The sequence below is a fragment of the Anomaloglossus baeobatrachus genome, chromosome 6 (assembly GCF_048569485.1).
Source record: "Anomaloglossus baeobatrachus isolate aAnoBae1 chromosome 6, aAnoBae1.hap1, whole genome shotgun sequence".
Taxonomy (NCBI): domain Eukaryota; kingdom Metazoa; phylum Chordata; class Amphibia; order Anura; family Aromobatidae; genus Anomaloglossus; species Anomaloglossus baeobatrachus.
Genome location: NC_134358.1, coordinates 82,790,312 through 82,813,412, shown reverse-complemented (window position 1 = coordinate 82,813,412; position 23,101 = coordinate 82,790,312). Strand labels below are relative to the sequence as shown.

Below are 23,101 nucleotides of genomic sequence, written 5' to 3'. Positions count from 1 at the left end.
AGAGATGTCTCTCTGCATGTGCCATTCGCAGTTTCACACCAGCGTTGGCTACGTTTTGTAATCGGAGAGGAACATTTCCAATTCGTGGCTCTCCCCTTTGGGTTAGCCACGGCCCCTCGTGTATTCACCAGTTGCGGTTCTGCTCCTCCAGGGGTTGGTAGTGATTCCTTACCTGGACGCCCTTCTAGTCAGGGCTTCATCCAGTGCAGACTGTCAGCGGAGTGTCTCGCTCACTCTCGCCACGCTTGCAAGTCCACTCTGACCCCGACCCAGGAACTTACGTACATAGGGATGCAATTCGAGACTCTGCTGGCACTTGTGAAGCTGCCCTTAGTGAAACAGCAGTCTCTTCATCTGGCGGTTCGCTCTCTGCTGAGGCTCCGCCGTCATTCCATCAGGCACCTCATGCAGGTGCTGGGTCAGATGGTGGCGTCAATAGAAGCGGTTCCCCTTGCCAGTTCCATCTGCGTCCCCTGCAGCTGGACATTTTCCACTGTTGGGACAAGGGACTTCTTCCTTGCACAGGCTGGTGGCTCTGTCGCCACAGACCAGGAGCTCTCTTTAAGTGGTGGCTTCGGCCCCTCTCTCTGTACCAGGGACGCTCCTTTCTGGCCCCGTCATGGGTGATTCTCACCACGGATGCCAGTCTATCCGGCTGGGGAGCAGAGTTTCTCCACCACCGAGCACAGGGCACTTGGACTCCGTCCGAATCAGCCCTCTCGATCAATGTGCTGGAAATCAGGGCTGTAGTCCTAGGACTCGCAGCCGCCTAGCAATGTTGGAAGTTCAACATATCCTTCAGTGGACGGAGGACTCCAAGTCCACCATATCCGCAGTCCACATCCCAGGCGCAGAGAACTGGGAGGCAGATTATCTCAGCCGTCAAACCGTGGACAGCGGCGAGTGAGCCCTGCATCCGGCAGTGTTCCGGTCAATTTAGCAGGCAGGGCACTCCGGGAGTGGATCTAATGGCATCCCGGCACAACAACAAGGTCCCGGTTTACGTGGCTCGCTCCCACGATCCTCAGGCCTTGGCAGCGGACGCGCCGGTTCCAGATTGGTCCCAGTTCCGTCTGGCCTACGTGTTTCCCCCTCTAGCTCTCTTGCCCAGAGTCCTGCGCAAGATCAAAATGGAGGGCCGTCGGGTCGTACTCATCGCGCCAGGCCGTAGAGGTGCTGTGGCATCTCCCGGACCGGCCAGACGTTCTCTCAGAGGGTCCGTTTTCCACAACAATTCTGCGGCTCTCAGATTGACGGCGTGGCTCTTGAGCCCTGAATCCTTACGGCTTCAGGCATTCCTTCCGAGGTCATCTTCACTATCACTAAGGCTCGGAAGTCTTCCTCGGCCAGGTTTTACCTCAGGACTTGGAGAATTTTCCTGTCCTGGTGTCGTTCTTCCGGCCATGCTCCTTGGCCGTTTTTTCCTTGCCGACCATCCTGTCCTTTCTACAGTCCGGCCTGCAGCTAGGTCTGTCCCTCATTCCCTCAAGGGACAGGTCTCGGCTCTGTCAGCGGCGTATCGCCCGACTGGCCCAGGTGCGCACCTTCATGCAGGGCGCATCTCACATCATTCCGCCTTACCGGCGGTCTCTGGATCCCTGAGACCTTTCTTTGGTCCTCATGGCCTTACAGAAACCCCCCTTTGAGCCTCTTAGGGAGGTTTCGTTGTTTAGTCTTTCACAGAAAGTGGTTTTTCTGGTGGCCATAATTTCTCTCAGGAGAGTCTCTTATTTGACTGTGCTCTCTTCGGAGTCACCCTTTTTGGTTTTTTTCACCAAGACAAGGTGGTTCTCCATCCAACTCCGGGCCTTCTCCCTAAGGTGGTGTCTCCGTTCCACCTTAACCAGGACATTTCATTGTCTTCCCTTTGTTCGGCCCCTGTGCATCGCTTTGAGAAAGCGTTGCATGCTTTAGATTTGGTGCGGACGCTCCGGATCTATGTGTCACGCACCGCTGTTTTTTTTTAGGCGGTGCACCTCTCTTTTTGTGCTGACCACAGGTCAGCGCAAGGGTCTCTCGGCTTCTAAACCGACCCTAGCTCATTGGATTAGGTCGGCCATATCCGATGCCTACCTATGTTCTCAGATGCCTCCCCCGCCAGGGATTAAGGCGCACTCGACCAGAGCTGTCGGTGCCTCTTGGGCTACGGCTCAGCAGGTCTGTCAGGCTGCCACTTGGTCTAGTCTGCACACCCTTTCGAAGCACTACCAAGTGCATGCTCATGCTTCGGCAGATGCGAGCTTGGGCAGACGCATCCTTCGGACGGCTGTCGCCCATTTGTGAAGTTAGGTTTCGCCTACTTCTCAGTTTCTGTTTATTTCCCACCCATGGACTGCTTTGAGACGTCCCATAGTTTGGGTCTCCCATAAGGAACGATAAAGAAAAAGAGAATTTTGTTTACTTACCGTAAATTCTTTTTCTTATAGTTCCGACATGGGAGACCCAGCACCCTCCCTGTTGCCTGTTGGCAGCTTTCTTGTTCCGTGTGTTTTCACCGGCTGTTGTTGTAGACAGAAGTTCCGGTTATTCCGGGTTTTACTCTATCTCTACTTATGGGTGGATGTCCTCCTTCAGCTTTGGCACTAAACTGGTTGGATTTGTCATCCGGGGAGTGTATATGCTCGGAGGGAGGAGCTACACTTTTAGTGTAGTACTTTGTGTGTCCTCCGGAGGCAGAAGCTATACACCCATGGTTTGGGTCTCCCATGTCGGAACTATAAGAAAAAGAATTTACGGTAAGTAAACAAAATTCTCTTTATTCAGCCATTTTGACTTAGAATTTCACAGGAAGTACACCAGCCTCATCAGGTCTAAGAGATCTATGTAATAATGTACGGTAAGTATTGTGGAAGCCCCCATTCTGCCCATCAGTGGAGGTCTCCGGTGTCACACCGACACTGATCTTTTCAGTGGATCGGTCATATCTTCCTGGGATTCCTGGTAGCGCTAAGATATATGAACAGTCCATAAAAATTGGAGACTCTTTTCAGGTGTCCGTGAAAACAGTAGATTTTTCTGAGGCTGGTACTGGAGCAGATCATTTTACCTGTAATCATCATTTTACAGATCACACTGAATGTTAGTGTTATGGTGTCATCTAGTGAGGTGGATTCTTTAAGCCACAGGTAAGGGTGGACAACATGGACAGAAGGTGATGGCATGGTGGATGGCACGTGGAACTGGTAGGACCAGGACACTAAGCAGACAAGCGGAGCAAGGAACACCAGAAGATACAGAGCCAGGAGTAATGCAGACAGGAACTGAAGATGCATAGTCAATTCAGGACTTGCATCAGTGTTAGTAGTGTGAACAGCTTCAGAGAAATGTTCGTAATACTTACAGCAGAAGAAGCGTTAATCAGCAAACAAATGGATTACCGCTGACAATAGTAGGGAACAGGCAAACTTGTGTAGATGAATATGAAAATTATACATTCTGATGCAGAAGCGTTTGTAGTGTGAACAAGTCCAGAGATGATTTCATTATGCTTACAGCAGACAAAAGGTTACTTTTACATCTGAGCCAGGAAGTAAATGCAGATTGTAAAAATAAAAGCAGGCTTTACACGCTACAATATATCTTACGATGTGTCGGCGGGGTCACGTCATAAGTGACGCACATCCGGCATCGTAAGTTATATTGTAGCGTGTGACAGCTACGTGCGATTGAACGTTAAAACGTTCATCGCATGCACGTCGTTCAATTGCAAAAGATTGAACGTGAGGTTGTTCATTGTTCCCGAGGCAGCACACATCGCAGTGTGTGACACCCTGGAAATGATGAACAGATCTTACCTGCGTCCCGCGGCTCCCGCCGGCAATGCGGAAGGAATGAGGTGGGCGGGATGTTTATGTCCCACTCATCTCCGCCCCTCCGCTTTTATTGGCCGGTTGCCACGTGACGTCGATGTGACGCCGAACGTCCCTCCCACTCCAGGAAGTGGATGTTCGCCGCCCACATCGAGGTCGTATGGAAGGGTAAGAACGTGTGACGGCAAATAATAATTTGTGCGACACGTTCAACAAACTGAACGTGCCGCACATACGATGGGGGCGGTTACGATCGCATACGATAACGTATGCTTAATCGTAACGTGTAAAGCAGGCTAAACAGATTGCTGAATTTATTGCAGCTAAGAGAAATGAGGAGCAAACTCCACAGTACAAGGCGACTGAACACAAAGCCACTGAATACTCTGGGTGTCAGAGTTGGATAGATAAAAACTGCAGAGGATACTAAAGATGCTATTCAAAAAAAAGATAATACATAATTACTTATTGTTTATCCTTCATACCGCAACGCGTTTCCCTAATTTTGCTTCATCAGGAGACTAAATGCTTAATGGAGGAACAGATGAATTGTCCATCATGTTGGACTTTCATTTGTTCCTCTATCAAGCATGTGGCCTCCTGATGAAGAAAAATTGTGGAAACGTGTTAAGCCATGAATTTTAAACCATAAGTAACCTTGTATTATCCTTTTTTTTGAAGAGAATCTTTAGTATCCTCTGCAGTTTTTGTCTATCCGCACACACCAGGGTCCTCATGACATTATTAATTTTCTTTATATCTATTAGGATGCCAGCTTCTGCGGCTAGGTAGTATCAGCTTTCAGGATATAACTGGGGATTTAAAGTGGTGCTAAAGTTTACTTATTTATTAGGTTTCTATTTTAAAACTAATTATTAGTTTTTGGGGGTTTTTTCCCCCAATTTTGATTGGTTTTAATGCAATCTAATAAACAGGTGTTTTATATGTTCTTTATGGCTGATTCCGCTGGATGACCCTGGTTAGTACCATTTCATTAAAAGTGTCAGCTTTAAAATATTAAACTGCTTAAACATTTATATTTAGGACTTTGACCCTATAAAAATCATACCAGATGTTGACATTTTTGTAACAGGCGGGAAATAGGATTGTAGAGGGCTCCTTGGCTGACCCTACGACTTGGGACCCTGAGCTGTCCCTTATCTCAATGGTAGACTTAAGGTACCGTCACACTAAGCGACGCTCCAGCGATCCCACCAGCAACCTGACCTGGCAGGGATCACTGGAGCGTCGCCACACGGGTTGCTGGTGAGCTGTCAGACAGGCAGATCTCACCAGCAACCAATGACCAGCCCCCAGCCAGCAGCGACGCGTGGAAGCGATGGTGCGCTTGGTAACTAAGGTAAATATCGGGTAACCAACACGATATTTACCTTGGTTACCAGTGCACACCGCTTAGCGCTGGCTCCCTCCCGTCCTAGCCAGAGTACACATCGGGTTAATTACCCGATGTGTACTCTGGCAACGTGTGCAGGGAGCAGGGACTGACAGCGAGAGAGCGGCGGACGCTGGTAACGAAGGTAAATATCGGGTAACCAAGGAAAGGGCTTCTTGGTTACCCGATATTTACATTGGTTACCAGCGTCCGCAGAAGCCGGCTCCCTGCTAACTGCACATTCAGTTGTTGCTCTGTCGCTGTCACACACAGCGATCTGTGCTTCACAGCGGGAGAGCACCAACTAAAAAATGGTCCAGGACATTCAGCAACAACCAGCGACCTCACAGCAGGGGCCAGGTTGTTGCTGGATGTCACACACCGCAATATCGCTAGCAAGTTGTGCCTCAGCAGCGATGTTGCTAGCGATGTTGCTTAGTGTGACGGTACCTTAAATGGTAGTCAGGGTCAAGCCTCCAAAGTGGCCCTGTCACCTGTCCAGGCCCTACTCACTATGCCCCCACCACCCAGGTGATTGACCTGGATGGAGTCCAACAACTCACCAACACAGAACAACTGATGGGGGTAACAAAAACATACACACCAAAAGACCTCTACCAGGGGATAACAAAAGGTGTACGGGTAGGGGTAAAAAGAAAAGGAGGTAGGAGAACAACTTAACACAAACAACAGCAGTAGTGAACAAGACGTCCTCTCTGCTTCCTGGCTAGCTCCTAACTGAATAGAATAACCAGCAACAAGTCCAGGAAGCAGAGGGCTTAAATCTCGGTTGGCAATTGATTAACTGCTGCCAGCTGAGCCAGTCTGCTCCTGCAACAGAAAGCGTATTAACCCCATGAGTGCCTAATGGAAAAAATACGTTTAAAGTTTATGGTCTAGATAGTAAGGTGAGAGCTAGCTCTGAGCCTTTCCCTATACACGTGACAATTTTCATTTTACATATTCAGAAAAATCTGTTTATATTTAATATGCGAATGAGGTCACTTAATTGCACCCTTGGCGTGGCCTTTGGCTTGATTTATCGTTATGTTCTACGATTTACATACTACAACCAGCAGCCGTACATCACGTCTTCAGCACCCTCACCTCCTCCCTGAAGCCGTTCTCTCACAACTCTTCTGGGTGTATCGAGCTGTGCCCGCAGACAGGTGTCATAGCATTGCCAGAGCCACATTGTGTACGTGATTGTACTGATACTGTCAGCACACCACTGGACCCCTTCAATGTCACAGAAATGGGGATTGATTTTAGATAACACTTACTCTTACCAAGCAAGGGCCGTCAGTTAAGAACAGTGCACCAAGCTATACGCCACGCAGAGGGTGTACCGATCCTTCCTCATTTACACATTAAATCCAACATTAAATACATTGTTAAAATGTATATCCCTGGTATGATTTTTATAGGGGCAAAGTCCCCTTTTTAAAGGTTTAAGCAGTTTACTATTCACTTTGGGGGGTGCAGGGAGACTCCCTTTAAAAGGCCTCGGGTGATCATGTCAGTGGAGTTCATCAGGCAATTTGTGGAACCTAAAGTGGAGAGGCAGGAAGGGAGCAAGGCCCGGCCCCGGATCCGAGACAGGCGCAACACCTCTATTAATGGGTTCATATCAGTATAATAAGCTACAGATGTGTTACTTATATCTTTATTATTTATTCCATATTGTCCATAAAAGTTTTGGCTGCCTTGGTTTTTTGTCCAATTAAAAAGGAAACCTCAGGTTACCAACCTTGAACACTTCAGGGATAATAATCTGCAAAGATATCACACATATGTCATTTATAAGGTTATATTTTTCCTTTCGTGTAGCTTTTAATCGATGTAAAGCACCGCTCACATCAGCGGTATTTTGCTGCAGGGCTGGATCTGTTGCAGATACGTTTCGGATCGGTTCATTTCCAATGCAGTCACGGCGGGAAGCGGTCACATGCGGTTGCGTCCGTCATGCGTGTCCGATGTGACCGCATATTGCCTCGATTCCATAGGAGGTGAATTGAGCTGGAGCGCATCTGCAATGGATTTGGCCCTGCGGCAAAATACCTCTGATGTGAGCGGCGCCTAAGACTTTACACTCCTCCGAGAACCCAAATCATCCGTATAACATCAGGTTTTTTTACGAGAACATTTCCTATGTTAATGAATTGCAATGTATCTATATAAATTGGAGGCTGTACGGTGCCTCCTTACGGATCCAATTCTTTGGATGCACCTATCACAGGTAGCTCTCGGGCCGAAAGTATTGACATGAGAACGTAGCCCAATAATGACAGCACACCTCTCCGTTCTCCATTCTTGTTATCAGTGGGTGCTCCTATGTATCAGTCTTTACTATACTGGTATCATGGCTTTTTCTCTACTGCAAAAATCTAAATGTCTTCTTGTACTCGGTCCGTGAAAAATCCCATCTGTGTAATGTTTGTCTTCATGGACCCATTCATTTGAGGCGTCCGTTCCATCCGTAAAACAGACCAGAGTAGGGCATGTCTGCGTTTTCTTTGCGGACCATCGGCATGAATAGGACGGGCGTGTGAATAACTTTTTAAATCGTGTGTCCATGTGCTACATGTGGAGAAGGATCCAGACTGCACAGGCGGTAACTATATTCCTGCCAGCTGCGAGGAGATCCCCCATATTAATAGTTCTCTCTGCTGCGGTTTATCGTCTTATTCTCGTCACAATGCCGCCATTCTTGCTTTTTTTTTTTCCGTAGAAAATACATTTTTGCCTGTGATATTTTTGGAAACTATTCCTATAAATATTGTACATAAATGTACTAAATTAGTCTGGGGGAAAATGAAAGGGCGGCATTTCACATGGTCTTAACTTTTATTTACTACACTTTTATAGTGTGTTTGAATGGTACTTTCTTTTTTTTGCCTCGTGTTATTAGTTTATTTTTTGCACCAAATTCTTCAAAAACTGTGCCACAATATATCTAACATACATAAAATCACTCCAGGAGGGTACTGGATTATATTTTTGCAAAATTTGAACCACCTTTTTTTTTTTTAAAAAAATTAAGGAATCGATGAATTAGCTAAAAACAGCGGATAACCCCAAACCCTGCCCACAATGCTGAACGTAAAAAAAAATAAATGTTGCTACTTTTTAAAAACATTCAAAAACATCTAAAACCCCCGAACCCTGTCCATGATAATGAATGTAAAAACAAACACAAATAAAATAGACTTTAAAGGGAAACCACCACCAGGATTTTGCTATATAAAGTAAAGGCAGGGCCATACAGGCAGTAAGATGTTGAATCCAGGCGTACCTGTTGTAGAAAGATCGGATGCTTGGTTGCAGAAATATCTGTAATCAAAGTTGTAAAAATGCAATGTACTTTGATTGACAGGTGCAGTGGGGCGAGCCTTTGTGGGTCAGGTCCTCGGTATATATTCCTCCTCCTGCATCCTCTATGGCTTGCCCCCTTTTCTTTATTTAAATATCGCGCCACGCTGCCATTGCTGCTGTTGGCGGCACATGCGCATTACCAAAGTAATGATGTGTTCATTAAAGTGGAGCCGGAGTCCGCGTATGCGCGTACCGCAATCTCCGGTGCCATTTTACTGAATACACGGTGGAGAAGACTCTGAGAAGCATCAGCGCATGCACAGATTTTTTTTTTCATATCTGCGCACGTGCCCCTGTCGCTTCTAGTTTTTTTCCATAGTTTCTTCAATAAAATGGCGCTGGAGATCGTGGAACGAGCATACGCGGACAATGTGCACGCACTGCCAACAGCAGCAATGGCAGCATGATATTTAAATAAAGAAAAGGGGGCATGCCAGAGGACGCCGGAGGAGGAATTTACACAGAGGACTTGAGCACAATGGCCCGACCCCTATACATATGCCAATCAAAGTGCAGTGCATTTCTGTAGCTTTGACTAAAGGGAACCTGTCACTGGATGTTTATAATACTCACCTAACAGTCGGTGCAGAGCAGACTGGTCGGATGGGCGTGTCTGTTCTCCGGATCCCACACCTCCTCTTTTGGCCATCTTTGTTCTCCTTCTGAAGTTAGTGTGGATGACGCGTTCTACGCCATCTACACTAGCCAACATTGAGGTCCTGCGCAGGCTCACTTTTTTCTGCCCTGAGTAGGGCAGATCAAAGTATTGTAGTGCGCCTGCGCGGGACCTCAATGTCGGCGAGTGTGTATGACATAGAACGCGCCATGCACCCAGGCTTCCAAAGAAGAGGACAAAGATGGCCGAAAGAGGAGGTGCGGACTTGAAGAACGGAGACGCCCATCCGACCAGTCTGCTCTGCACCGACCGTTAGGTGAGTATTATAAACATCTGGTGACAGGTTCCCTTTAAAGATATTTCAGCAACCAACTATCCGATCTTTCTACAACAGGTATGCCTGGATTCAGCATCTTAATGCCTGTGTGGCACTGCCTTTACTTCATATAGCAAAATCCTGCCGGTTGGTTCCCTTTAAATAAGGCTCAAACCGAAAGAAGAATGAGAAAGAAATAAAAAACACGCCAAAAACTAGACCAAAAAGGAACAAAATGCTAAAATGAAACCCAAAGTGTAACAAATAGTTGTAAAAGATGCATAATACACATCAAGCACGGGCGGCACGGTTGCTCAGTGGTTAGCACTGCATGGTGGCTCAGTGGTTAGCACTGCAGTCTTCCAGTTCTGGGGTCCTGGGTTCTCATCCCACCAAGGACAACATCTGCAAGGAGTTTGTATGTTCTCCCTGTGTTTGTGTGGGTTTCCTTCATGTTCTCCGGTTTCTTCCCACACTACAAAGATAGGAATATAGATTGTGAGCCCCAATGGGCACAGTGTTACTGATGTATGTAAAGCGCTGTGGATTTAATTTAACGATTATTATTATATTATTATCAAGCTTTACCTAGATAAATAAGATAAGGCTTGCACTTGATGAGGGTGCGACGACACGCTCATCTCTAGTAATATGTATCACTAATCCCTTTATAGGAAGCCTGAAAAATACTATGCAGAACTTTGGAGAATTTCAGGTTTCCGGCTTCTGCCCTACAGAGCCCATCAGCAGTTGCTGGCAGCCTGTATTCTGTGAATACTCAGTAAATTCCTACATTGCATCAGATGCACCACATTCGAGAAAGCTGAATGTGTAGTACCTCATGATCACAATAAACTGATCATTTATTCCTCTTGTCATTGGCTCAGCACAAAGGGGGGAGTTTCCTGTGATTTAAAGGTCTTTTTTGGAAATTCTATATATGATTTTGTGCAGTGCTGCATGATGCGCCCCAAATTTCCATGTTGGAATGGAGGCATCTGTCACCCTATATTGATTGTCTTCTCTGTGCACAAACAGAATTACAAAAACATTAATCGATCTGGATGGACCAAACTGGAGAGAGAAACTTCCCCCAATCCCATCAGTGCCTGTGTCCACCCAGATACAGCATCAGGAAAAGACCATGGCCGCCGCAGCTAATGCCCGCTCAGAAAGGGATACAGGTATGCCGCCACGCTGATACAACACCATACTGTGTTTTCTAGAGGCTGTTATTAGCTTTATCATCATAGTCGTCATGTTCTTATTTCATTTTAAAGCAATTCTATTACCAATTTTTGTTTTTTATGATAGTAATATGATATAAAAACAGGGACCCTGATTCCAGCGATGTGTCACTTAGTGGGCTGGTTGCTATAATGTTCATAATCTTCTGCCGATAAAACAGTGATTTTATCACTAGAGGACTAGTAAACCTGCTGCCAGGTAGTCCTCCATATTCAAGAGCTCTGTATAACCCCACCCCCATCACTGATTGGCAGCTTTCTGTGTACACTGTGCATAGGCTGAGAGCTGCCAACCAGTGGTGGGGGCGAGGTTCTATAGAGCACAGAAATAAGGACGACTACCTGGCCGCAGGTTTACTAGTCCTCTAGTGATGACATTAATGTTATATCAGCAGTAGATTATCAAAACTATAGCAAACAGCCCAGTAAGTGACATTGCTGGAATCAGGGTCTTTACATTATGCTGCTCTCAGATTACATGGCAAAAATCTGGTGACAGATTCCCTGTAAGGTGAATCTGTCACCAGGTTTTTGCTCTCCCATCTGAGAGCAGCATGATGTAGAGCCAGAGCCCCTGATTCCAGCGATGTGTCACTTACTGGGCTGTTTCCTGTCATTTTGATAAAAACATTTTTCCTCTACTGCAGACCTATCAGTTATACAGAGCTCATGAATGGGCTCTGTATAACTGGAGGTCATGCTAGACTACCTGCAGCACACCAAGTAATCCTGTAATGATAATCTACTGCTGATTAAACAATGATTTTATCAAAGCTACACTAAGCAGCTCAGTAAGTAACACACTGCTGGAATCAGGATCTCTGCCCCTACGTTATGCAGCTATCAGATTAGGTGGCAAGAACCTGGTGACAGATTCCTTTTATATAGAACATTTACAGTCATATGAAAAAGTTTGGGCACCCCTATTAATGTTAACCTTTTTTCTTTATAACAATTTGGGTTTTTGCAACAGCTATTTCAGTTTCATATATCTAATAACTGATGGACTGAGTAATATTTCTGGATTGAAATGATGTTTCTTGTACTAACAGAAAATGTGCAATCCGCATTTAAACAAAATTTGACAAGTGCAAAAGTATGGGCAATTCAATTCAATTCAATTCAATTTCTTGATTTGAACACTCCTAACTACTTTTTACTGACTTACTAAAGCACTAAATTGGTTTTGTAACCTCATTGAGCTTGAACTTCATAGGCAGGTGTATCCAATCATGAGAAAAGGTATTTAAGGTGGCCACTTGCAAGTAGTTCTCCTATTTGAATCTCCTATGAAGAGTGGCATCATGGGCTCCTCAAAACAACTCTCAAATGATCTTAAAACAAAGATTATTCAACATAGTTGTTCAGGGGAAGGATACAAAAAATCTGAGAGATTTAAACTGTCAGTTTCCAGTGTGAGAAACATAGTAATGAAATGGAAGAACACAGGTACAGTTCTTGTTAAGCTCAGAAGTGGCAGGCCAAGAAAAATATCAGAAAGGCAGAGAAGAAGAATGGTGAGAACAGTCAAGGACAATCCACAGACCACCTCCAAAGACCTGCAGCATCATCTTGCTGCAGATGGTGTCAATGTGCATCAGTCAACAATACAGCGCACGTTGCACAAGGAGAAGCTGTATGGGAGAGTGATGCGAAAGAAGCCGTTTCTGCAAGCATGCCACAAACAGAGTCGCCTGAGGTATGCAAAAGCACATATGGACAAGCCAGTTACATTTTGGAAGAAGGTCCTGTGGACTGATGAAACAAAGATTGAGTTGTTTGGTCATACAAAAAGGCGTTATGCATGGATACAAAGAAACACGGCCTTCCAAGAAAAGCACTTGCTACCCACAGTAAAATTTGGTGGAGGTTCCATCTTGCTTTGGGGCTGTGTGGCCAATTCCGGCACCGGGAATCTTGTTAAAGTTGAGGGTCGCATGGATTCAACTCAGTATCAGCAGATTCTTGACAATAATGTGCAAGAATCAGTGACGCAGGGGATGGATATTTCAGCAAGACAATGATCCAAAACACCGCTCCAAATGTACTCAGGCATTCATGCAGAGGAACAATTACAATGTTCTGGAATGGCCATCCCAGTCCCCAGACCTCAATATCATTGAAAATCTGTGGGATGATTTGAAACGTGCGGTCCATGCTCGGCGACCATCAACCTTAACTGAACTGGAATTATTTTGTAAACAGGAATGGTCAAATATACCTTCATCCAGGATCCAGGAACTCATTAAAAGCTACAGGAAGTGACTAGAGGCTGTGATTTTTGCAAAAGGCGGATCTACAAAATATTAATGTCACTTTTATGTTGAGGTGCCCATACTTTTGCACCGATCAAATTTTGTTTCAATGCGGATTGCACATTTTCTGTTAGTACAATAAACCTCATTTCAATCCAGAAATATTACTCAGTCCATCGGTTATTAGATATATGAAACTGAAATAGCTGTTGCAAAAACACAAATTGTTATAAATAAAAAAGGTTAACATTAATAGGGGTGCCCAAACTTTTTCATATGACTGTATTAGTTTTTTAGATGCGTGTACACCAGACGTATCGCTGCTTGTTGTGCATTTCTGTCCCTTCAGTTTTCACATTGTAAGTGGCGTCTGTTTATCCAGCTGTGAAATCCTTGTTAGAAAATCATGAATTATATTTTCTGGAGTAATGTAATAAATTCTAAGAATAATACTCATCAGTGAGTTCAGACTTATCTGCATTTATCCAGAAGCTCCACATTATTTTCTAATATAATGTGTAATTTACAGTTGGTGCTACATTATTCCTTATTATACACACTTCAGTTGCTGCAGAACCTCTTTTTGAACAGTAAGGTTGGATATTTCTATTTATAATTGATTGATATGAAAAGTGCCCCAAAATAAGACCTGCAGTATCTGAGGTGTGTATTATGATGTTTAAAGGGAATCTGTCAGCAGGTTTATGCTAAATCATCTGAGATCAGCATGATGTAGGCAAAGAGATCCTGATTCCAGTGATGTGTCACTTATATTACTGTGCGCAGCTGTTCTGACACAATGTGCATTTTTAGCTTTAGTCATGTAGCAAAGTCCAAAGGGTTGCCCCGCTAACACCAGGCTTTCTATAGAGATTGTAGATTTACTGTGAGGTGTCAATCAGAGGAGGGGGCATGCCGGACAACATGGCACCCACCTAGCCACAGCAATGATAGCTGGTAAAACAAACGTAAGAACTAAACAAAAAAACTTGACTGTGACAACACAGGCATGCCTGAACTTTGTCTTAACCCTTGCAGCATGCTGGCTTCAGCTTATATAACAAAACCCTGCTGACAGATTTCCTTTAAACTGATTGTTTGAAGCGTAAAAGCTATACTCACCTTTTGCGGCATTTTTTCTATCTCCCCCTCCCTCTCTCCTCCTCCCTCTCTGTCTCTCTCCCCCTCCCTCTCCCTCTCCTCTGTCTCTCCCCCGCCTGAGAGCTGCGGACACTTATAACCAAGGTAAATATCGGGTAACCAAGCAAAGCGCTTCTCTTAGTTACCCGATGTTTACGTTGGTTACGTGTGCAGGGAGCAGGCAGCCCGGCTCCTAGCAGCTGCGGATGCTCGTAACCAAGGTAAATATCGGGTATCCAAGCAAGTTACCTGATGTTTACCTTGGTTACGAGCCTCCGCAGCTGTCGGATGCCGGCTCCCAGTCTACGTTCAGTTCCACTGACTCCCGATCACATGACTCCAATGCCCGCCCATAAACTTAAAGTGACAGGATCCTGCAAAATAACATGCGTTTTTTTGCTGTAAAAGCAGGATCCGCTTTTACAGCAAAAAAACGTTCATGGGGCATGTTAAAAAAACGTAGTGTGAAAGCAGCCTTACAAGGATTCTCTCCCTTGATGTCAGGAGGATCTCCGGAAAAGACAAAAAGTTTTACAAAGTTTCCAAAAGAACAAGCTCACTGAATAGCAGGGAAACAACCAGCCTTAAAGGCCAAACTGCACAAACAAAACCTTTCATGAAACCCAATTGCAAAACTTATTTTTAACCCAAAATACATTCTTTTAAGTAAAAAATAATGCCCTGAAAGCGTCCATATACTTTAAAGTGTTTGTATGATATTATGAAGCTTTGTCATCGTGACGGTGGGAATTCCGGTTCAGACCCCCCCCACTATCGCTAAAATGTAGGGGCAGACGGAGCAGTCTGTCATTTCCTGAATGGCTGTGTGCAATGGAGATCTGGCCTCCCTGGCAGAGCTTTACCGAGGTCGTCTGCACCGATATATGCCAGCTAGTAACCTTATTTTTTTGTGATTGTAGGTGAATCTATAGAAGAGAGGTTCACGTCCCTAAAACAGGAGGGGAATGCCTGTGTGAAGAAGAGTCAGTACAGAGAGGCAGCGAAGAAATATACCGAGTGTCTGCAGATGAAGCCGGAGGAGTGTACCATGTACACCAATAGGTAGGACAGCGCGTGACATCTTGCTGGCACAGACCGCACTTTATGGGGTGTTGTGACACAGCTGGAAACTTTTTCCTCTGTGTGGTCACAAACCTCCAACGGTAAGGAAGAAAACCTCGTAAAAATCCCTGCCGTGTCATCGTCATGTCCGGCACGCTGTGTGAGGCAGATTGTGGTCGGTGTAATAATATTTGGTATTTCCACTACCGTGGGTCTGCTGCTCTGGCATGTGTATACAAGCTTGGATCAGAAGATGCAGCAGAGGTGAGTGCACCCCAGACGGGTGCGATATGTCTGCCTTATGCAAGACATATGTGACGCGCAATAGGGTCTTATTAGGGTAAACAGTGGGGGAGAGCTGGGAATGTGCCCACCTGGAGGGATTCTGTGTGACACATCCACTATACCGTGCAGTTTCAGGCAGCTGCAGCATCCAAAAATTAAATGTAAAGCATTCCCATGGGATTGGATATAATCTGCTCTACCGAAATACATAGATCCAGAAGCTGAGCCATGTATGGTGCTTTAATGTCAACGCGTTACTGATTCAAACAGACGCCTTCCTCAGGACATCAACATGTAAGGTGATGGATAGTAAGTATGCAGCTAAATACACCAGCTTAGGGGTACTTTGCACGCTGCGACATCGCTAGCGATCTCGTTAGCGATGTGAAATGCTAGATCGCAAGTGCGATCTTTCGAGATTGCACATAGGTCATTTTATGCATGTGCGATCTCGAAAGATCGCACTTGCGATCTAGCATTTCACATCGCTAACGAGATCGCTAGCGATGTCGCAGCGTGCAAAGTACCCCTTAGATTTAGTGTCCTGAGTAAGGTGTCTGCTTAACTCACATATGCGTTGACATTAAGCCACCATTCATCTCTCAGCCTATGGATCTCCGTATTTCGGCAGTGCAGATTATATCCAATCCCATGGAAATGCTTTATAAGTCTGCCTTATAGCACTTATTGGAGAGATGCTTGAGACCTCATATAAGACCCCTTAAAAGGAATCTGTCACCAGGTTTTTGCCACCTAATCTGAGAGCAGCATAACGTATGAGCAAAGACCCTGATTCCAGCGTTGTGTCACTTACTGGGCTGCTTAATGTAGTTTTGATAAATTAATTGTTTAATCAGCAGGAGATTATCATTACAAGACTACTTGGCGTGCTGCAAGTAGTCCAGCATATTCATGAGCTCTGTATAACTGATAGGTCTGTAGAGAAAAAAGGTATTCAGCTCACCCATGTAAGGTCCTCCAGTCTGCGGTTGATGCACGTAGTCCTGTGGACAGGCAGGTTCAGCTTCAGAGTAAACGGTAATAGAAAATGAGTGGGACTCAGCACCAATATGGATGAATAAAAATATATTTTATTCATCCATATTGGTGCTGAGTCCCACTCATTTTCTATTACCTTATAACTGATAGGTCTGCAGCAGAGAAAACAGTGATTTTATCAAAATGACAGCAAACAGCTCAGTAAGTGACACATCGCTGGAATCAGGGTCTCTGTCTCTACATTATGCTGCTCTCAGATGGGGGAGCAAAACCCTGGTGACAGATTCCCTTTAAAGAGAATCCGTCATGGCCAATACGACCGATAATTCATGGTTATGTCACATTGTTCCAATACCAGTGTTACTGCCTGTCATAAAATGGTCATATCCACCAGGGTGAGGTGGCAGCAGTCACAAGGTAATGTCCATCAGCCATAAAGTTAATGGTGCTTTCCGAAACTCATTAAATCCCTGAACCTTGACCACAGTATAGAACTAAAAACTTCCTGATAGCTTCAGTATTGCGGCCTTTTCTGTGCCTCGCTTGCCTGTCCAATGTTTACTGTCATGGGACATCAATCATGGCGGCATCTGCCAAGAAAGTCTGTGACCGGGAGCATGACGTAGACACTAGACCGGTGATACGACACCGCAGCTATGTATAGAAGTACAGTTATTAAAAGGCCATGTGGGAAATCCTTTTTTAGTCCCTGTGATTCCAATGAAGGATTTTCTAGAATGCGTCCCAAGCCTTAAGATGCATGGATACCGGCCGCTAATCAGGAAGGCGTGTTCCAATGAATGCTCATTTCACAGTTATCTCTAGGTCTAAACCAGCTGCCAATCACCCAATGAATGATCAAAACGCTTGTTTGTAGGGTGAAATGATATTAAAGGGAATCTGTCACCAGGTTTTTGCTCCCCCATTTAAGAGCAGCATATAATGTAGAGACAAAGACCCTAATTCCAGCGATCCAGCGATATGTCACTTACTGAGCTGTTTGCTGTCATTTTGATAAAATCAATGTTTTCTCTGCTGCAGATCTAGCAGTTATCCAGAGCTCATGAATATGCTGGACTACCTGCAGCACGCCAAGTAGTCCTGTAATGATAATCACCTGCTGATTTAAACCGTGATTTTATCAAAGCTACACTAAGCAGCTCAGTAAGTGACACATCGCTGGAATCAGGATCTCTGCCCCTACTTTATGCTGCTCTCAGATTAGGTTGCCAAAACCTGGTGACAGATTCCCTTTAAGCGTGCTTAAAAAAAAGTTATCTTTCTCCGCAGGCACATCTTATGCTATGTAAACACATGATATGCTGCCATTCTGTGCGTGTAGAAGGGCAATGGGTCTAAGTTATTAAACGACCACCAATTGACCAATTGGCTTGTATGTAATTGATCGGCTGTTGTTTAATGGCGGTCAACCAGTATAAGTGTTTTCTTAGAAATCCCTGTTTACATGTTAAATCAATTCCTGTGGCCTCTACTAGGAAGGATTTAGGAGCTTACTAAAGATAGAGTTAATATTGTGCTCAATGGGAGATATAAAAAAATCTGTCTTCAGTAAGCACCCCCTAGTGGTGGCTGCAGGTATCCAAAAATGCAGATATTTAAAGGGAGTGTCCAGGACTTTTATATTGATGGTATATCCTTTTGGATAGGTCATCAGTATTTGATTGGTAGGGGTGCGACATGCACAGCTCCGTCAACTCGAATCAATATGAGGCAGATGTGTGGTATTTGGCCACAGCCGCTCTACTGTTGATGAAGCTCTGTGGGGCAGCATCGCTAACGACTGATCGGGGTGTCGCCCCCCACTGATCAGATATTGATAACTTATCCTAAAGGCCCCGTCACACTAAGCAACATCGCTAGCAACATCGCTGCTAACGAACAACTTTTGTGACGTAGCAGCGATGTTGCTAGCGATGTCGCTGTGTGTGACATCCAGCAACAACCTGGCCCCTGCTGTGAGGTCGTTGGTCGTTGCTGAATGTCCTGGGCCATTTTTTAGTTGTTGCTGTCCCGCTGTGAAGCACAGATCGCTGTGTGTGACAGCGACAGAGCAACAACTAAATGTGCAGGCAGCAGGAGCCGGCTTCTGCGGAGGCTGGTAACCACAGTAAACATCGGGTAACCAAGAAGCCCTGTCCTTGGTTACCCGATATTTACCTTCGTTACCAGCCTCCGCCGCTCTCACTGTCAGTGCCGGCTCCTGCTCTGTGCACATGTAGCTGCAGGACACATCGGGTAATTAACCCGATGTGTGCTGTAACTAGGAGAGCAGGGAGCCAGCGCTAAGCATTGTGCGCTGCTCCCTGCTCTCTGCACGTGTAGCTGCGTGCACTGGTAACCAAGGTAAATATCTACCAAGCGCAGCATCTTCCACGCGGCGCTGCTGGCTGGGGGCTGGTCACTGGTTGCTGGTGAGCTCACCAGCAACTCGTGTAGCGACGCTCCAGCGATCCCTGCCAGGTCAGGTTGCTGGTGGGATCGCTGGAGCGTCGCAGTGTGACATCTCACCAGCAACCTCCTAGCAACTTACCAGCGATCCCTATCGTTGTTGGGATCGCTGGTAAGTTGTTTAGTGTGACTGGACCTTAAGGCTGAGCCATTAACGTAAACAACCCTTTACCATTGTGGCACGAGATCTCAAGTTTTATATTGCACAATTGGTGCTGTGATTCCATAAAGAAGCACGAGAAACACAATGGGCACTGAAAAATGAAATGATAACATCATTAGGTGCAATGCAATAATATAAAAATATCTTAATAGTAAAAATGTATTTTCGGGTGCAGATTAGTAACACATCACAGTGTATTATGACAGTGCGGATGTAATGTCAGAATCGCCGACACTACATTTTCCTTTGCAGAGCCCTGTGCTACTTGAAGCTGAGCCAGTATGAAGAGGCCAGACAGGACTGTGACTGCGCCCTGCAGAGGGATGCTGCCAATATCAAAGCCTTGTACAGGCGGGCGCAGGCCTACAAAGGATTAGAGGTAACGGGGGGATATTAACTAACAAAACATTACCACCCGGCCGCCCCGGAATGTCTGCCACACAGGCATCTCACGTCCCTAGTCTGGTTTACAGATCCTGTGTTCTGCCCATGGACACTGCAGTCAGGGTAATGGTGGTGACGTGGACAGGCGTGGCTGCAGGGAATTCCACACACGTGATAAAATCTGTTAGTCACCAAACATTATTATCACATGTACAGTCACAGCCAAAGTTATTCAGTTTACTAGCAAAATGTCTAAACTTTGTGCTATTTACAATAAACCAATCAAACAAGGAGAATTTAGATACCTGACCACAGCTAATGTAACAAGCGGTTTCTCCCATTTATCCCAAAATGACACTTAAGCCTGCTTTACACGAGTCGATCTATTGTGCGATAGCGCGAGCGATCGTACCCACCCCCGTCGTTTTTGCGTCACGGGCAAATCGCTGCCCGTGGTGCACAAACTCGTTTAACCCCCATCACACATACTTACCTTCCGGATGGCCTCACTGTGGGCGACGAACGTCCACTTCCTGAAGTGGGAGGGACGTTCGGCGTCACAGTGACGTCACATGGCAGCCGGCCAATAGAAGCGGAGATGAGCGGGATGTAAACATCCCGCCCACCTCCTTCCTTCCATTAAGCCGGCGGGTGCCGTGAGACGGAGGTACGCTGTGTTCATCGTTCCCGTGGTGTCAAACGGAGCAACGTGTGATGCCACGGAAACGATGAACAACCTGCACCCATGAAAATAAACGATATTATGAAAGTTAACGACAAGTACACGACTCACGATTTGTGAGCGATACTGCGTCGCTCGGAGGTGTCACATGAGACGACGTCGTGTGCTATGCCGGATGTGCGTCACGAAAACCGTGACCCCGACGACATATCGCACAATATATCGTCTCGTGTAAAGCCCGCTTTACTCTGACTACTGCAGGCTCAGAATTATTCAACCCCTGAATAGAATCACTTATAATAATGCATATATGTCCTTGGTAGACCTGATGTAATAATAAAGGGCGTCATTAGTTGCATCAGGTTTGCTTGAGATAATAAAGATCAAATACCTGGACTGGCTGGGGGAAGGTTGTTGACTGTGACGTTTGATTGCAGGTTAGTAATCTGGCAAGAGAGTGGCCCGTAAGCTCAAAGGAGAGATCATTGCCTTGTAATAAGAAGGAAAAAGATAGTAAAGTCACTGAATGTTCCTGATGATACAGATGGAAGCAAAGTTCACATAGACACACTGGCTACTCTACATGGAAGTGGCAGAAAGGGGAATCTCTCAGCAGCTGCCACCAGATTGCTGAGGAGGGCAGGGGTCACAGTCCACTGCGTAACTGCAAAAGACCCGCAGCTAATGGGGTGACGGCAGGCATTGAGTACAGTGAGGGTATGGGCACACGATGGCTTTTTCAACTGGGTGCGCCTGAAAACCATCAAAAAAAGTGTGAAAAACAAACAATAGAATGCACATGTGAACAGCAAGTCATTTTGACATTATTATGTACTAGAAGGTGGCCCGATTCTAACGCATCGGGTATTCTAGAATTTATTGTGTAGTTAATGTGTGATTTTTGTTATATATATTTATATATATATATATATATATATATATATATATATATATATAGATGTTGTTGTGTGTAGTTACCAAGTGTTTCTGTAGGGCGCTGTAAATGTTCTGGGTGTTGTCTGGGTTGGGGGGGGGTGAGAGCGGTGTTGTATGTGTGTTGCGTTGTGTGTGTTGCGTTTGTGGAGCGCTGTGTGTCTGCAGTGTTGTCTGTGTGTGTGGTGCTGTGTGTGTTGCACGGTTTGCGTGGGTGTGGAGCAGGGCTGTGGAGTCGGAGTCGGAGTCGTGGAGTCGGAGTCGGAGTCGGAGCTCATTTTGGTGGAGTCTGAGTCGGAGTTGGAGTCGGTATAAAATGCACCGACTCCGACTCCTAAAATATATAATAAATTGGGGACAGGAGTGCAATGCAGAATGTGCTGAATATTTTACTAAATAATAACATTTAGTATAATGCTTATATTTAAGTGAAAAATTTATTGTAGTATAATGTGAACATCAGACATTTAATTGTTTTTATGATACAATAATCAAGATATTTGGATAGAACATAAAATATTTATTGGATACAACTTTAGAACACAAAAAACTAATAAATTGTAAATATGTAATATTATATATATATACACAGTGTATATACACACACAAGATATATATGTAATCTACTGTATATTACATAGTGTATTACATATTTACAATTTATTACAGTTTTTTGTGTTCTAAAGTTGTATCCAATAAATATATTTTATGTTCTATCCAAATATCTTGATTATTGTATCATAAAAATTATTAAATGTCTAATGTTCACATACACATATTCATGTACTACAATAAATTTTTCACCTAACTATAAGCAATATATGTAGGAGTCGGAGCCGGAGTCGGAGTCGGTGCAAGAGAATTTGAGGAGTCGGAGTCGGAGTCGAAGGTTTGGCTTACCGACTCCACAGCCCTGGTGTGGAGTGCGTGTATGTGTTTTGGGGGGAGATATGTTTTGTGCAATGTGTGTGTGTTGCGCGGTATGTGCGTATATTTGTGTATGCCGCGGTGTTTGTGTGTTGGGTGTTGTGTGTGTGCGGTGTTGTCTGTGTGTGGGTGTCTGTGTAGGGCGGTGTTTGTGGTTCCCAGTGTGTGTGTGGTGTGTTGTGCGGTGCACGTGTGGCGCTGTGTGTGTGTTTTGGGGGAGGTGTGCACCCCCATCGTGCTCCATCCCCCATGCTGCGCACCCCCCATCGTGCTCCATCCCCCATGCTGCGCACCCCCCATCGTGCTCCATCCTCCATGCTGCGCACGCCCCATGCTGCGCACCCCCCATCGTGCTCCATCCCCCATGCTGCGCACCCCCCATCGTGCTCCATCCCCCATGCTGCGCACGCCCCATGCTGCGCACCCCCCATCGTGCTCCATCCCCCATGCTGCGCACCCCCCATCGTGCTCCATCCCCCATGCTGCGCACTCCCCATCGTTCTCCACAGTCACACATCAGACAGTATACACGCACACATCTGATCGCATACACTCACACCCCACTTCTCCCTGTGCCCTCCTGTGGGCGGTCCCAGCAGCTGTGCTGCACGCCGTGCTCCTCTGCCTTCTGCCGACACTCACAGATCCGATCGCATACACTCACACATCAGAACACACGCACATATCCGATCGCATACATGCACACATCAGAACACACGCACACATCCGGAGATACCACATGCTTCCGGCCATGTGATCCTCCGGTAGGTCCTGGAAGGTCACTGCACGCACAGTATCGCCGCCGAGAAGTAAGCGATATCACTGGATGTTGTGAGTGTGTGGATGCGATCTGATGTGTGTGTGAGGTGTGTGTGAGAGTGAGTGTGATCTGATGTGTGTGTGTCTGTTCTTATGTGTGTGCATGTGTGTGTGTTCCGCCACTGCAGGACCTTGATGCGCTCACCTGCTCCCGGTCGGCGTCTGGTGAGTATGACTGCGGGGTCTTCTTTCTTCTGTCTTCTCTCTTCTGGGGGTGCCCGCTGCCT

At 45.7% G+C, this 23,101-nt stretch overlaps 1 protein-coding gene across 1 annotated transcript in view; it reads left to right on the top strand.

The window, feature by feature from the left end:
* The window catches only part of SPAG1 (sperm associated antigen 1), a 155,479-nt gene that overhangs the window by 106,610 nt on the left and 25,768 nt on the right, over positions 1-23,101 (top strand). Inside the window, exons 14-16 of the mRNA XM_075353074.1 lie at positions 10,548-10,693; positions 15,072-15,213; positions 19,382-19,508. Of these exons, the coding sequence (XP_075209189.1) occupies positions 10,548-10,693; positions 15,072-15,213; positions 19,382-19,508 (415 nt within the window). The remainder of the gene's footprint in view (positions 1-10,547; positions 10,694-15,071; positions 15,214-19,381; positions 19,509-23,101) is intronic.